The sequence below is a fragment of the Cnephaeus nilssonii genome (assembly GCF_951640355.1).
Source record: "Cnephaeus nilssonii genome assembly, chromosome: 5".
Taxonomy (NCBI): Eukaryota; Metazoa; Chordata; class Mammalia; order Chiroptera; family Vespertilionidae; genus Cnephaeus; species Cnephaeus nilssonii.
The window spans coordinates 32,916,511-32,933,296 of NC_137076.1; the positions used below are offsets into that span (position 1 = coordinate 32,916,511).

Sequence of the window (16,786 nt, forward strand, 5' to 3'; positions counted from 1 at the left end):
CACCAACTGCCTGCGTGGTGTGGGAAAATCCTGTCTCATGAAGAATTGTGCCACCCAAATGCCACGAGTGCTGCAGTTAGAAACACGGAGGGCAGGGAAGGGGAGGAACGTCATTTGGGACGGAGGGGGAATTTGCCCACAAGCTCTGTGGTTACCAGGAACACAGTGAGTGGAAGGCAGCACATAGTGGGAGGCTGTGGGCTGGCTTGGGTGCAGACGGAGGTGGCAGGGGGCGAGGAAATGCCTGTCCCAGGTCATCGAATGTGGAGTTTAGGGTTGAAGGAGCAGAAAGGAGGCGCCCATGTTCCAGGGAAGCAGATCCTGACAATTTGTTGAGTAGGAGAATTTGAAAGGGAAGGACCAGACTCATTAGAGCCCAGGAGGGCAGACCAATTCCCATCCTAATATAGATGCATCCACAGAGGAAGCCTCTGGGGAGGGTAATAGCAGGAGGGTTCTAATGAAAACAATTTTGCAACCTTAATTATAGCATTCTGCAACCTTAGACTATAGCTATTCTGCAGTTTTAAATATAGCATTGGCTCCTGAGAAGGCTCTCCAATCTTTATTTTTACTGACCCAATTGGCTGTTTTGAAAACCCACTCTGTGAACTCCGTAGAAGATAATCATCAAAATATGTTCCTTGAAGTTCCCAAAGAAAGACCTTTTATTCAGTTCCTCGAATCTCTCCCCCCTTGCTGACTCCGCGGGGAGATGGCAGAAAGGCTGAGGAGTGAATGAAGGCCACAGTTTTGGTCAACCAAGAGAAAGCTGGAGTCGCCGACCGCAGTTGAGTTAGCAGTTGGTTGGCGTGTCCCAGCTCTTTTCCCGAAGGAGAAGTGAACCGAGCTCAACCCCCGCGGAGTCGGCAGTCACGCCGTGCAGTGTGCCAGCACATGCACCGTCCCTCAGACCTTCCACGTGGCTCTGGGAGCAGGGGCCCGAAGCATGAGGAGTTCCTCTTGCGGCTGTCCCGGTGTTTGAGTTGGACGTTATGACCTTCGGTATGAGAGGAACAGAGGCTCTTTCAAATCCCCAGTGGTTGCCGCTGCTTTATGAGTCTGAGCATGCAACACTGGCTCCGGGGGCGATTTTATTTATTTATTTATTTAAAGACGCTGCCTGTAATTGGGGTAGAGATTGCTAGGTGAAGAGTGGGGCCTGGCTGTGTCGGTGGTAGGTAATTCGTGGGCCTGGCTTCTTTAGTTCAGGGACCAGGATGCTCCCCGTGACACCTCTTGGGGCCTGCAGAGCAGCGAGGCAGAAGCTGGCTTGTAGGGTCTTAGGTATTTGCTACCCAGAGCAGCAAGCTGTCCCAAGCTTGTCCTCACTTTGTCCCAAGAAAGGGGCTTTCCCAAAGTCCAGGCATTACCCTATCTTCTCCGGTGTCCTTTCCCAAGTTCCCCTCTCCTATCATAAGAGCCTTTATCTGGGATCAGCAAAATGAAAAAAGGAAGAATGAGAGAGAGAGAGAGAGAGAGAGAGAGAGAGAGAGAGAGAGAGAGAGAGGGAGGGAGGAAAGAGAAGGCAACAGAGGCTATTGGAAATGTAGCCTCTCTTCGACACGCATGGCCTACAATGCGGCGACTTCTCCAGACACCTGGCAGCCCATAATGTGTGATGCTCAGGTGCCCCTCACTGTCCAGCGTGTCAGAAGTCCTCTGTTACCCGTGGATAATTTACGTGTGACACTGGGAAGGACCAGGGCCTTATTTTGGAGGGCCATAAAAGCACCAGGGGTATTCTAAGATAATTAACTAGGACACTAATGAAACCCTCCCCCCCAAAACACACACACACACACACACACACACACACACACACACACACAACAACAACAACAAACAAACACAACAACACAAAAGAGGTCTTTGAGCTTTAGGAGAGGAATATTATATCCCTTGCTCTAGTTCTGAGAAAGGGAGGAGAAGCAGATCCTAAATTTTGCTGCACCTTCCCCCCCCCCCCCCATTTATTCCTTTTCAGTGCAAACATTAGGCCCCTGGGTGTTAATTTAAAAAAATTTCTTTTAAATATGTTTTTTTTTATTTTAGAGGGAGAGGAAGGGAGAGAAAGAGAGAGAGAGAGAGACATCTGTTGCCTCCTGCACGCTGCCTACTAGGGATCAAAACCACAACTTGGGCCTGTGCCTTGACCGGGAATCGAACTGGCAACCTCTTAGTGCATGGGATGACGCCCAACCAACTGAGTCACACTGGCCAGGGCTTAATTTTAAATCTCTACTGCTCTAAGCCTTTGCATCTCAATGCATCAGCACACCCCAACACTCCCTAGCCATGGGGAACTCTAAGAAGAAGCCATATTTAAAACACATTTTAAGTCATTTGTCTTTATATTGAATAAAAATTAGCCCTTAATTGAAACAACAGAAGTTGACAATTAACTAAGGACGCAGGCCTTCTCAAAGGGCCAGTAAGCCCGTCTGTTTGGAACACCCGCTGTGTGGCCAGCCCTGCGCGGAGGGAAGACTTCCTGACCTCAAGGAGATGACGAACTGCTGGGAGGCCAGACATGTGAACAGATGCCAGGCCTGGTGGGAAGGCTTTGCCCAGCTCTGGCCCGTCTGAGCTGGGCATATGCAATTCTGCAAGCACTCTGTAGGTGTGTTTGCATCTTGCTTCAGACACTTACGAACCACTCACTCGAGGGCAGGTCACTGGACCTCTCTGAGACTTTGTAACATGACAGGTGGGTTCTGTGACTTACAGGTCCCCATGCCCCTTGGTATAAGGAAGATCCAAACCTGTAGAGAATGTTCATGAGTTTATTGGAGCCAAACTGATGACAATTGCTGGGAAGCAAAATCGCAACAGATGGAGAAAATGCTCCCGCTTTGTAGCTGATTTTATACATCAGAGTCAAAGGAAGAGACGTAAGGGAGTTACATGAAATTCACTGGTGGTAGTTTAGGGAGGTGGGAGGAAGCAAAGCGGGGGAATCTCTGAGATTGGGTAAAGAGAGTCACCTACTTCTTTTACATTGGTGGGTACAGGATAGTTAATTTACAGCGCATAGAAATGGTATGTGGGGAACAAGATAACAATGAGGGGTCCTGTGGTCTCTGTCCTGGTGCTGGCTGTGTCCTGAGGGGTCCAGAAAAAAAGGGGTTTACTTTGACATTCCAAGTGTATGTTATCTTAGTGCAAAAAGACAATAGATGGGTTCACTTAAGGCAGTGGTTGGCAAACTGCGGTTCGAGAGCCACATGCGGCTCTTTGGCCCCTTGAGTGTGGCTCTTCCACAAAATACCACGTGCGGGCGCGCACGTACAGTGCGATTGAAACTTCGTGGTCCATGCGCAGAAGTCGGTTTTCGGCTCTCAAAAGAAATTTCAATCATTGTACTGTTGATATTTGGCTCTCTTGACTAATGAGTTTGCCGACCACTGACTTAAAGGTAAAGATTGACCTTTGTGAAGGAAGCTACAGACCTAGGATGTGACCACCTGCCATAATCGCTTTTAATTGGGCATTTTTATGTTCAGACCATCCTATGCGATTACTTTTTTTTTTTTTTAATTCCTCACTTGAGGATATTTTTCCATTGATCCTTAGAGAGAGGGAAATGTCAAAGTGAGAGAAACACATGGATTGGTTGCCTCCTGCACATGCCCCGACCAGGGCCTGAGCCGGGGAGGAGCCTGCAACCGAGGTACGTGCCCTTGACTAGAATCGAACCAGGGACCCTTCAGTCCGCAGGCTGACGCTCTATCCACTGAGTCAAACCGGCTAGGGCCGATTACTTTTGGTTTCTGAGTTTGTAAAGTCCGCCATGTAGGCTTCCCCTGAGCTTGTCAGTTTAGTATGTGGCCCCTTTTTTATCCACGCTCCCTGTCTCTGAAAACACTTCAGAAAACCGGGACAGCCAACACTAAGTCAGATCACCCCAGAAGGCATGGGAAGGGGCAGGCATGGGAGGTGGAAAGGGGGAGGAACATTCTTTTCCTGTCTCTGTCAAGCCTGCTCGGCCCAGCGCAAGGGGGGAGAACAGATTCCTGTCTAATCAAGCATCTTCTAATCAATCATAGACTCTGTCCCCAAGGCAAGGTTTTTTACTCAATTCTTTATGTCTTTTTCTCTCTCCACCCTCTGACCGGAACAATCTGGGGGTAATGTGCTTGTAATGAGCCCATGCTTGCAAAGAGCTTGGCTTATAAAAGCCTCACAATTGCTTTGGATTGTGTTCTCACTAAAGCAAACAAGGCGAAAGTGGAGAGTTGCTATAGCATTCCCGACATAGGTAAGTTAGGGGTCCCCAAGGCCCCAGGCTCAACCCTGGTGAACAGGAAGTCCAAAGGATTAGAAAGAGAAGAGAGCTCCTTGGGGGTTGGGCGGGGAGGTGGGCGGGGGGGGGGGGGGGCGGGGGGCTGTGAGTTACGGAGCTGAGACGTGAGCAAAGGGAACAGGGCCAAATACTTGTGAACCCTTCCTGTAGAGAGAGCGGAGATCCACCCTGGCAGCTGTCATTTCCCTTCCCATGGGCTGCTCTACAAAGTACCGGACGGGGGGACGGGGCCTTTTTTACTTCCCCCTTGCTAATGATTGCCATTTGGGGGGCTCTCGAAGGGAGAGCAAAGTTATAACAAAGCTGTGTGCTTTTCAAGGGGGTGTTTGCTGAAGGCTCGGTGTCAGCCTTGCTTGATTTAAGTCTTCCCAGATTCCTTGCAAAGGCTATAAACAGTGAAGTGATGAAATTAGTCCCGGAGCCAGAACAGGGAGGAGGCCTAGTCACGAGGGAGGGCAGAGGAGCACCATCAAGGGTGGGGAGGAATGAGAAATGAGGCAGGACGGCCTCGAAGGCGTTTCTGCTCCAAGGAGTGGAAGGAATACCTCCCCGAGGGGGCCGGAGATGGCCGGTAAGTCTGACCGCCGAAGCGTTGTTCTAGCTGAGACCGTCGGGGGATGAGAGAGCCTGAGGATTTGGGTCAGACAGAGCACAGAAAGCACCCAGGATTCCTAGGAGGCCCCAGTTTCTGGGAAAGGCGAGGTAATCCTGGTACCCTCCTGGGCAGTTATCCTCTGCACTGTTGGCAGATGGATGATGGGTAGCAGCCTGAGACACAAAGCAGGGCTGAGAAGGTTGCTCTCAGAATACATATACAGGGGTGGGCAAAAGTAGGGTTACCGTTCCAATACTAACAAATAATACAATAATTAATAATAATAACACAAGGCATTGGTTAATACATTTACATAGGTTTCAGGTGTACAGTTCTATAACACATCATCTGCATTTTGTATTGTGTGTTCAGCACCCCAAGTCAAGTCTCCTTCCATCACCATTCATCCCCCTTTTACCCTCTCCTACTCCCTCCCACCCCAACTCCCCTTTCATTCTGGTAATCACCATGCTGTTGTCTGTGTCCATGAGTTGTTGTTGTTCTTTTGCTTCATCCCTTCACCTTTTTCACCCAACCCCCCAAACCTCTCCCCTCTGACATCTGCCAGTCTGCTCTCTGTGTCTCTGAGTCTGTTTCTATTTTTTTTTTTTAGTTTATTTTGTTCATTAAGTGAAATCATGTGGTACTTGTCACGCTGTGACTGGTTTATTTCACTTAGCCTAATGCTCTCCAGGTCCATCCATACTGTCCCTAAAAAGAAAGTTGTCTTCTTTTTTATGGCTGAGTAGTATTCCATTATGTAAATGTACCACCGATTTTTTATCCACTCACGTACTGACGGGTACTTGGGCTGCTTACAAATCTTGGCTATTGTAAATAATGCTGCAATGAACATAGGGGTGCATATATTATTTCAGATTAGTGTCACCCCAATAAATTCAATAAAAACCTATAATAATAAAAGCATAATATGCTAATTAGACCAGACATCCTTCCAGATGAAGCCGGAGCTGCGAGGGAAGCCCGGGTCCCAGGTGCCAGAGGGAGGCGGGTGCCGGCAGCTGGGGGAAGGAAGGCCTACTCTTGCCCGAATTTCGTGCATCAGGCCTCTAGTTAAAAAATAATAATACAGCCAAAACCGGTTTGGCTCAGTGGATAGAGCGTCGGCCTGCGGACTCAAGGGTCCCAGGTTCGATTCCGGTCAAGGGCATGTACATTGGTTGCGGGCACATCCCCGGTGGGGGGTGTGCGGGAGGCAGCTGGTCGATGTTTCTCTCTCATTGATGTTTCTAGCTCTCTATCCCTCTCCCTTCCTCTCTGTAAAAAATCAATAAAATATATTTTATTTAAAAAAAAATAATAATAATACAAGGAAAAGGCCTGTGTTTGGTGTACTCACAACTATAAACCTACTTTTGCCCACCCTGTATAAAGGGATCAGTCATGTCCACCATGTCAGCCTTCCTTCTGCCATTGTACATACCCCCCTCCAAAGTGCATATATACACACACACGTACACACATGCACACACACAAGAATGCACTAACTCTATCACAGAGAGGCTACCTGGACTCTGTTATTGTGAAGAGGAAAACTCAACCTGGATTCAGGAGGCTTTGCCACTAGCTGGCTATGTGACTTTAGCCAGGTATTAAAAGTTAACCTTCCCCCCAACTCAGCTTCCTTACCTGTAAAATTGGGAGAATAATTTCTCACCCCACCTATCAGGCTAGTTGTAGGGATAAAATGGGATAACGGATGTGAGCCCAGGTCTCCATCCTCCCTCAAATTAACTCAGATTCTCTGAGGGTGGGACCCTGATGCTGGTCTCAAACTCCTCAATGATCCATATGCAGGCATAGACCCACTTCCAAAATGTAATAAAAATCATTCATAGATTCCTTCTAAATTGTGTTTGTTGGGCATTTCTCTGTCCTAACTACTGTGCAAGGGGCTTTGGAAAAGTCAGACAAGACAGATACATTCCCTGCCCTCAGATTTTTTTATTTTTTTATGCCTCATGAACTTTTAAAAAATATATATTTTTATTGATTTCAGAGAGGAAGGGAGAGGGAGAGAGAGAGAGAAACATCAATGATCAGAGAGAAATATTGATTGGCTGCCTCCTGCATGCCTCCCTGCCCCGCCCCCCCCATACACACACACACACACACACACACACACACACACACACACACACACACTGGGGATTGAGCCCAAAACCTGGGCATGTGCCCCTGACAGGAATCGAACCTGTGATCCTTCAGTCCACAGGTCGACACTCTATTCACTGAGCCAAACCGGCTAGGGCTGCCCTCAGATTTGAAACACTGGGGAAGAGAGCTGTTGGATAAGTAATAAAAGGTGCACTGCATTCTTCAAAGGGAAAATACAGAGCATGTGGAAATACGTTTAACAAGACACTCACTCCAGCCCGGGAGCTCAGGAAGACTGCTGAGGAAGCGACATACAAGCTGTGACCTGGAAGACACAGCAGAGGCATTCATGGTGATGGTGGTGGCATCTTGAGCTCAGGGTCACCCACCGCTCCTCCCCTGGGAGCCCATTCTGGGCGGCCTTCACTCACCCAGGCTCCTTGCCCGCTTTGCCTCTTGGCTCCAGCTTTGAGCACAAGGGCACAGCATTTGGGGAATGAGGCCACAGGTGCTACGGAGGCTGTTCCCAGGTCTTTGTCGGAGCCCCTGAGGCTCCACACACCCTCAGTCATGGGCCCCCCTTCATTCCTACCCAGCATTTGCAGAATCTTGGCTTATTACTTTGAGGAGGTGGTCGGTTTGGTAGCAACGATTTCTAAGTTCACGAGATAGTCTTGAGCAATATTCTTAACTTCTCTCAACCTCAGTCTTTTTGTCTCTAAAAGCAGTAACTTAGACTACCAAATTTATAGGATTGTTGTGAAGAGTGCCTTGAGGCAAGACCCAGCCCTTCATGGCATTAAGAAATGAAACAAAAGAAAGCCAAACTTAGAACTTCTGCTTCTGCTGTTATTGGCTTAGAATATCCTGGGACTATGGAGTTAGGTACCAGATAACTACAGGCAAACTGTCCAATGCAGAGCTAAAGGTGAAAGAGAACAGGGAAGTCCCAAGGACCAAGCCCCATCCCCACCCCCAAAAGAAATGTCAAATTAGGAGCTGAAACTAGATGGATCAACAGATGCAGAAGCTGGATGTCAGGAACCTGGAGTCTTGGTGCAGGAGGAGACCAGGCTGTGAGTGGCAGAGGGGCAGTTGGACCAAAGACCCCAGCATAAACCCCAACCCTAGAAGGTGCTGCCCCAGGCCCTGTCACCCTGCGACAGCCGTTCTGGTTGCTTTTGTTTGTTTGTTTGTTTGTTTGTTTGGGCCCCAGTCTTTTCTGATTGGTCAGTCTTCTCCTGACTGCTCAGCACCCAAACCTGTGGTGGAAGATTTTGAGTCTCAGCCCAGCTAGTGCTCCTTGAAAAAAGGGGCGTGAGGGCAGGAGGCTGGGGGTGGGGGTGGGGGGGGATGCACCTGCTTCAGTCACCATGTGTTCGGGATGGAAGGACCCTGAGCCAGATCAAGCAACTGGCTCTGGTTTCTTTTCACTTCACTGAAAGGGGGTTGAGCAAGGTGCACAGAGTGTAGGAAGCTGAGATCATGGAGTCTTTTTGCTTGGATGTGTGGGGACATCCCAGGTTCTCAGCCACTCAGTTCTTACCTTTAGCCCTGTTTTCTCTGCTCACCACCAGGTCACCTGGAGCTCAAGTGGGCCAACTTGGACCCAGGCATGTGTGTGGAGGGTTGGACAGGGGTTGGGGACCGTTAATGAATGGGGCATCTGGAGAGGGGTGGGTGAGGCTCAGGGTCCCGCCTGGCATCTGACTGCACTTGGCTCCATCGCAGTGAGGTCGGCTGGTGGCGACGGAGATGCGTTGTGTGTTTCAGAAGAGGAGCTGGCTGGTGACGAGGACATGCCGTCCTTCCCGTGCACACAGGAGGGTAAGGGCCCTGGGGGATGCCCTCTCACCTCTTCTCTGTGCTGAGAGCCCCTTCCTGCTCCCCTCCCCAGGCTGGGCACTCACCTCTCTCCATGGCTTCAAAACCCCGGCTGTCCTCCTCCCCTCTGCTTCCTCAGCGGTAAAAAGGCAGAGTAGCGCGGAGTTTGACACAAGTGCCATCTGTCTCCAGGGCTCCCCGTGAGACCTGTCGGGCACCTCTGCCGTTTCCCCCAGGGCCTGCCTTTCAGCTGGCACGGAGCCGTCCCCGTCATCGTATCCCCTGCCAGCCACGTAGCCTGTCCTCAGGCCCACAGGACCCAGCGTGGCACTTGTGTCCTCCGAGTTGTTACCTGGAGCTCTCCTTGGCGGGTTCCAGTATAGCCTGGAGCAGCTCCTCCCAACCTTGGCTGTGTGTGCACTGTAATCACCCAGGGGTGCCTGAGGCCAGCCCTCGGAAATGCTGGTCCCCTTGTGGTCGGGAGTGTGAATGAGGCATCAGGATTTTTAAACGTTCCTGGTATTTCTAATGCGCAGCTGAAATGGAACGAACCCTAGAGATGTCACAGCTGGAGCATCACTGCCTTCTCCCTGAGCACTGGCCACCTGCCAGGGTGGCCAGGAATACCTGTTCCTCTCCTTCCTCTGTACCAGGGACCACCTCGCAGACTAGAACAATTCATTCAGTTTCCATAAGAATTGCTGGTTCCTCTTGACGTTTGGGGACTGGTGATCAACCTTCTGGTTTGCCTGGGACTGAGAGGGGTGCCCAGGGTGTGTGACTTTTTCAGTCTTGGCAAACCATCCTGGTGCGCCCCCTATCGAGGAGTTCCTGTGACATGAGGCTTTCAGTGCTGAAAGCAGGGAAGTCCTAGGCAAACCGGGACGGGTTGGCCACGCAGCGGTTAAACGTGAGCTGGCTGCCACAGGCTGTGGATGTGCAGCGAGGCTAACGTATGGGGAAGACGTGTTTGCCCACAGCCAGTGGTGACGCCACAGAGTGACGGTAGTGTTGCGTGTGCTGTGAAGACCCTGGCTCTGGTCTCTTCGATTCCTGAAAGCTCTGGGGCCTAGAGGGAAGGCGGTGAGATGGTAAAGAATGAGGATCTAGAACGTGAAATGGAATGAGAGGAGACAGGCCAGGGCAGGAACACGGAGCGGGCCTTTCAGCGGCAGCCTCAGTCACTGGCCTCCTTTTGTCCCCCGACAGGCCGGCCGGGACCCCGCTGCAGCCGCTGCCAGAAGAACCTGTCTTTGCACACGTCCGTGCGGATTCTTTACCTCTTCCTGGCTCTGCTCTTGGTGGCCGTGGTCGTGCTGGCCTCTCTGGGTGAGTGCACACTCCCAGCAGCATCGGGCGAGTCCCGGGCTCTCCCCCGCCCCCCTCGCCTCCCTCCCGGGCTGCAGGGGATTTCTGACCAGGGGTCCGGTACCCAAACTCCCCTACACAGACCAGCAGACCTGTGCGGCTGGGCTCAGAGCCAGGGGGTCTCAGTGCCTGGTTCAAACTGCAGAGACTGGCTCCTGCGTTCTGGTCAGCGATGGGCTGTGTGATCTGGAGCAAGGCCTTCCCCTCTCGGCACCTCCGTTTTCCGATAGATAAAAGGGGAGGCGAGGACTAGATCAGTGATTCCCAGATTTAGCTCCATGTTAGAATCACTGGGAGCTTTAAAAAAAAATATTGATGCCTGGGCCCCACCCCAATAATGTAATTAATTCATATACTTAAGTTTTCCAGATGATCCTGCTGTACATCCGTAGTTGAGGTCATGGGTCAGGTGATTTCCAAGCCCCTTCCGTGGTCTTTGTGACTGTTTCTCAAAGTAAGGTGGGATGCCTACCTGCCTCAAGGTCACCGCAGTATTGGCTGGAGTGCAGCTTCCTGGGTCTCCCCCAGACTTACTGCATCAGAGTCCCGCAGGTGGAGCCCAGGGACCCGGAGGTCGGCGGGTCCCTGGCACCCTGTAGTTTCTGTGAGTGGTAGCTGACCCAGGGGGTGGCATACAGCTAGATTCAGGTAACTTCTGCCTTCTGGATGCTAACGGTTTATGGTAAACTGATGAAAACAAATGTGATGGCTTCTCACCGCAATTGCATTCAGATTTTAAAAATCCAGACTTCTTTACTAAGGAAAACAGTTTGTTTGCCCTAATGGACTAGACATTAGAGACAAGGCTGGGACTAGGATGAGACCAGCGGGGTGCGGAGGGTGCCTCACTCTAGGTGCCATGCCCTGCACTCATCCGACCCTTAACAGGGGGGTGTCTGGTTCTGACCCTGGCTAGAGAGATAGTAAGTCCTCACTTAATGTCATCAATAGGTTCTTGGAAACCATGGCTTTAAGCGAAATGACATATATGGAAACCAGTTTTGCCATAGATAATTGATATAAACAAGAGTTAAGTTCCCACATTATATTTCTGGTCACAAAAATATCACCAAACTTCTAAATAAAGACCCCAAAACACTTCATTAAACATTCAAATAAATGTGAGCGATACATACATTTAAGAAAGATGAATAAGAACAAGTAAGATCATTTTCCAACCAGTGATTCCAGTCCCGGTAGCTCAGGGTGCACGGAGGGAACCCACCACCCTGCATGCCCTTCCATCCCAGGGTGCATTGCACACACACACAATCACTCAGGGGTCCGGGGGTCTCCCACTGTTACTAATGAAATCTCGACAGCTCTGACCTACACAATGCTAATCAAAGCCCGTGGGTCCCAAAGCATTTGGAATTGTAGCATTTTGGAGCGGATAACAACCTTAGAAGTCATTTAACTTCAGGCTTTCTTTTTACAGATGGTCCAATTGAGCTCCAGAAAGATTAATCAACTTGCCCAAAGTCACCCATCACATTTGAGGCAAATCTGGGACTAGAAGTATATATATATCTTTACACATATGTGTAATTAACGTATATTACACATTATAATATGTACATACATTTAAGACATACATATATACAGCCAGATATATGTACACGTAAATATATAAACTTAAAGGAGAGATGTAAACAGATGTATGTCTATAGGTAGAAATAGTTACATAGATGTGTACTTTTAAGAGATGCGTGACAGACTCTGGTCATAGGAAGCATTTCCCTCACCACCCTTGGGAGGCCTCATAGAAGAAGGGCTGATAAAAATGCCTTTCTCGGAGGCAACACCCTGCCCCAGTTTCTCACCTGTATTTGCCCTACAGTTTTCAGGAAAGTAGACTCTCTCTCAGAAGACATCTCCCTGGCCCAAGCCACTTATGACAAGAAGCTTGTGTCTATGCAGGAAAATCTCCAGGGCCTCGGTAAGTGTCCAGTGTCCAGATGTGCTGACTATGATAGAAAAGTAATGGTAACTGGGGTAGGGTGATGGACCACCACCCCCCCTCCCGCCGTCCCCGCCCGCCGCCATGTGCCTCTATGTTTTGGTGCCTGGAGCAGGGCAGCCTTCACCACCTGAGGCCTGAGGGAGAAGGGAGGCAGCCGTGGGTGCCTGCTCCCTGTCCAGCTGGAGAGCCACCCATTGCAGGAGGGCTGCTCCCAGGGCTGGAGGTTCTGCGTGTGGTAGGGAAGGAAGCCAAAGACAATTCATTTCCCTAACATCCTCATGTATCTGAAGTTATTTCTAAGACCTTCTAAAGCCTTTTGGTAGGTCAGCCCTTTCCTCATCACTGCTTTAAAGTGTGCATGATTCATGATACTCTTTTTTTTGTTTTGTTAATCCTCACTCGAGGATATTTTTCCATTGATTTTTTATGGAGAGTGGAAGAGAGAGGGAAAGACAGAGAGAAACATCGATGTGAGAGAAACACATCGATTGGTTGCCTCCTGCACAAGCCCTGACCAGGCTGGGGAGGAGCCTGCAACCAAGGTACATGCCCTTGGCCGGAATCGAACCTGGGACCCTTTGGTCCGCAGGCTGATACTCTATCTACTGGGCCAAACCAGGTAGGGCTCTTGATGCTGTTGATTTCCTGCTTTAACAAGGGACCTTCTCACACTGACAATGAGCCAGAAGGAGCCATCATGGAAGGGGTTAGAGGTGGTCTGTGTCATGGAAAGAGAGAGTCCTGTTCTGCCGCTGTCTCGATCGATGAGTGATATTTTGTCAAGCCACTTCTCTGTGCCTCATTTCTCATCAGTTATAGGAGAAAAATTTTTGCACCATCTCCTCAAGTATATTGTGAGAGGAATAAATGAGATAATAGATCTAAAAATATTTGGAGAAATTTTAAAATAAGATGTCAATGGGAGGTTCTTGGCAATCTCAGAAAAGCTAGAAAGATATATTTTCAAGAATTTGGTGGCGAGATGGAGATTTAGATCTAAATCCTAAGTACTAAATCCAACATTTCAGGTCATAGTAAAGAGGTTTGATACAAATAAGATCTCATAGAGATGGCAAGGCTCTTCCAAAACGGGTTTCATAGCAGGACTTAGGGAAGGAAGAGGCACCAGAAAGCTACTTGCCGATTCATTATGCCCTGAAATATTTTATTTAAAGAAGTAACCTTTGTCCCATGATCCTTCAGCAACTGAAATGTTCTCTCTTTCTCCTGAAGATCTGAAGGCCCCGAACAACTGCTCTTTCTGCCACGAGGCCGGGCAGCTGGGGCAAGAGATCAGAAAACTGCAGGAGGAGCTGGAGGGAATTCAGAAGATGCTTTTGGCTCAGGAGGTCCAGCTGGACCAGGCCTCTCAGACCCATGAGCTGCTCTCCACCACCAGCAGTCAGATCTCCCAGGAGATGGGCAACTGTTCCTTCTCCACCCACCAGGTCAACCAATCTCTGGGGCTCTTCCTGACTCAGGTGCGAGGCTGGCAGGCCACCACGGCCGGCCTGGACCTCTCTCTAAAGGACCTGGCCCAGGAGTGCTACGATGTCCGGGCTGCAGTGCACCAGATCAACTTCACCGTGGGGCAGACTTCAGAATGGATCCACGGGATCCGCCGGAAGACGGATGAGGAAACCCTGACCCTCCAGAAGATCGTCACCGACTGGCAGAACTACACCCGGCTCTTCAGCAGCCTGCGCACCACCTCGACCAAGACCGGAGAAGCGGTCAAGAACATCCAGGCCACCCTGGGGGCCTCTTCACAGCGCATCAGCCAGAATTCCGAGAGCATGCATGACCTGGTGATGCAGGTCATGGGCTTGCAGCTGCAGCTGGATAACATCTCGTCCTTCCTGGACGACCATGAAGAGAACATGCACGACCTGCAGTACCACACTCGCTATGCTCAGAACCGCACGGTGGAGAGGTTCGAGACGCTGGAAGGACGCATGGCCTCCCACGAGATCGAGATTGGCACCATCTTCACCAACATCAATGCCACCGACAGCCACGTGCACAGCATGCTCAAGTACCTGGACGATGTGCGGCTGTCCTGCACGCTGGGCTTCCACACCCACGCCGAGGAGCTCTACTACCTGAACAAGTCCGTCTCCCTCATGCTGGGCACCACGGACCTGCTCCGAGAACGCTTCGGCCTGCTCAGCGCCCGCCTGGACTTCAACGTCCGCAACCTGTCCATGATCGTGGAGGAGATGAAGGCCGTGGACACACAGCACGGAGAGATCCTCCGCAACGTCACCATCGTGCGAGGTGAGAGTGAGATCTGGGCCGGGCTGCTACAAAGCTCCCAGAGGGCCTTGGTCATCTTGCTAGATTCAGGCAAAAATCCTAGTGGGCTAATACAATCCTGTAGCAAATGCCTAGGGCAACTGGCAGTTTTAGTGCACTTGCAACCTCTTTTTAAAGGTGTTGTGGCTCCTAACTTTGCCTGTTACACATTTATATGGGTCTGTTTAATTGCACCACAAAGAGAAATAGGCAGACCTCGTCTTTTGGAAACCATCTCCTCTTGTTTTCTGCCTTCCCACCCTCTCACCAGTGCTCTCAACCATCTGCCCCTCAGATACTCACTATTCTGATGCTGTCTTCTCCTATCTCACCCCTGCATCTGTCAAAGTTCTCCAGAGAAACATAATAAATAGGGGAGAGAGAGAGAGAGAGAGAGAGAGAGAGAGAGAGAGAGAGAGAGAGAGAATAAGGAATTGGCTTATATAATTATGGAGGGTGGCAAGTCCAAAATCTACACAACTGATGTCCCCGTTCATATCCAAAGACTGAAGTTGCTGCAGGACCAGGAAGAGATGATGTGTCAGTTTCAAGACCTTCAGGTCAGGCGGAGAATTCTCTCACTTCGGGGAGGGTCAGCCTTTTGTTCTATTCAGGCCTTCAACTGAGTGGACGAGGCCTGCCCACATTGGGGAGGGCAATCTGCATTACTCAGTATAGATTTAAATGTCAATATCATCCATGAACCCCCTACAGATACACCCAGAATAATGTTTGACCAAATATCTGGCCATCCCGTGGCTCAGTCAAGTTGACACATAAAATTAACCATCACAAGTCCACCTCTTTTCATCTCGGCACTCATACACATTTCCTTAAATCATACTTAATCCTCAAATGGAGACATAACAAAGTCATAATTTTACCTAGCATACATGATGCACCTATCCCTGTGTACAACCCAAACCTCACTAACCCTTCCCCAGAAGAGGAGGCAAAGGCCTCAGTGATGTTTATTCTTCTCCTTGATATCTCATAATTTAAATGCTACGATTTAAACTTAACACTATTTAAACACTGTGATATAAAGTCAATAAATTTTATATCTTATGTTACATGATAAGGGGGTAAGAGAGAAGAAAGATATATATGTTATATATTTATATATATTAGTAACACAATAAGGAGGAAATACTCTTGACAATTACATTCCTCATTTCTTCACCTGGTCACATAGCTGGTATTTATAACTACCCTTTTCCACTACGTATTTCACATTCCCTTTGCCCTCCAGCAAACCACTTGGCTGCTTGCAATTCTTTACCTGGTAGGGTGAACAAACCTTCAGTCTCGAAGGCCCATTAGTAGTCCTGCCTGGATTGGGTTGTTGCAGTTTTCCATTGACCTTACTCACAGGGCATGGTAATACTACCTGATCTCCTGTATTCCACACATACACCCCGATTGTGGAGTAGTAGTCCAGTTCCTCCCTGGTAGTCAGGGTCAGTCACCCCAGTCGGCACAGTGGCTTCTTTACCTGTTCATTCAGAGGCATGAGGTGCCCAGTGTCTGGGCAGCAGTCTTAACTTCCTGTTCAATGGGATCATTGTCGCATCTCCTGGCAGAAACATTCCTCCCTTTGCGACTAAGATCCCTAAGCCAGCAGAGCATAGGCTGTAGGAGCGAGCAGCAAAGGTTTTGCTAGTGAGTCGCTAAGGATGAGGGTGAGTGGTGCCACTCCCATTTCCATCCCTGACCCCTGGAGCTGTGAATCCTGGCCGTCAGAGAAACCGCACCACATATGGGACACTGACAGAGCATAGCCCTGAAAGTGTTTGCCCCCTAACTGGCACTGTAACTGAGTCTTCAAAAGGCCTTTCCGTCGCCCAGCCAGCATGGCTCAGTGGTTGAGGGTTGACCTATGAACCAAAAGGTCACAGTTCAATGGTTCGACTCCTGGTCAGGGCTCCTGCCTGGGTTGTGGGCTCGATCCCCAGTGTCGGGTGTGCAGGAGGCAGCCGATCAATGATTATCTCTCTTCATTAATGTTTCTATCTTTGTCTCCCTCTCCCTTCCTCTCTGAAATCAATAAAAAAATATCTTTAAAAGGCCATTCCATCCATCCAACAAGCCCTCTGCTTCAAGATGGTAGGAAACATGCAACACCCGTGAGTTCCATGGTCATGGGCCCAGTGCCACACTCCAATTGCTGTGAAGTGAGTTTCTTGATCAGAAGCAATGCTGTGCCGATACCAGGGTGGTGGGTAATGCATTCTGTAAGGGCATGGACGGCAGTTTTGGCAGGAGCATTGCATGCAGGGAAGGCATATCCTCATCCAGAGTAAGTGTCCCTTGCAGT

At 49.6% G+C, this 16,786-nt stretch overlaps 1 protein-coding gene across 2 annotated transcripts in view; it reads left to right on the plus strand.

The window, feature by feature from the left end:
* The window catches only part of SCARA3 (scavenger receptor class A member 3), a 36,672-nt gene that overhangs the window by 8,529 nt on the left and 11,357 nt on the right, over positions 1–16,786 (plus strand). The window contains exons 2-5 of one of the 2 annotated variants that reach the window (XM_079771353.1): positions 8,793–8,846; positions 10,053–10,172; positions 12,052–12,150; positions 13,408–14,451. In XM_079771353.1, the coding sequence (XP_079627479.1) occupies positions 8,793–8,846; positions 10,053–10,172; positions 12,052–12,150; positions 13,408–14,451 (1,317 nt within the window). Of the gene's footprint in view, positions 1–8,750; positions 8,847–10,052; positions 10,173–12,051; positions 12,151–13,407; positions 14,452–16,786 lie in introns of both variants that reach the window. The other variant, XM_079771352.1, reaches the window with a different exon arrangement.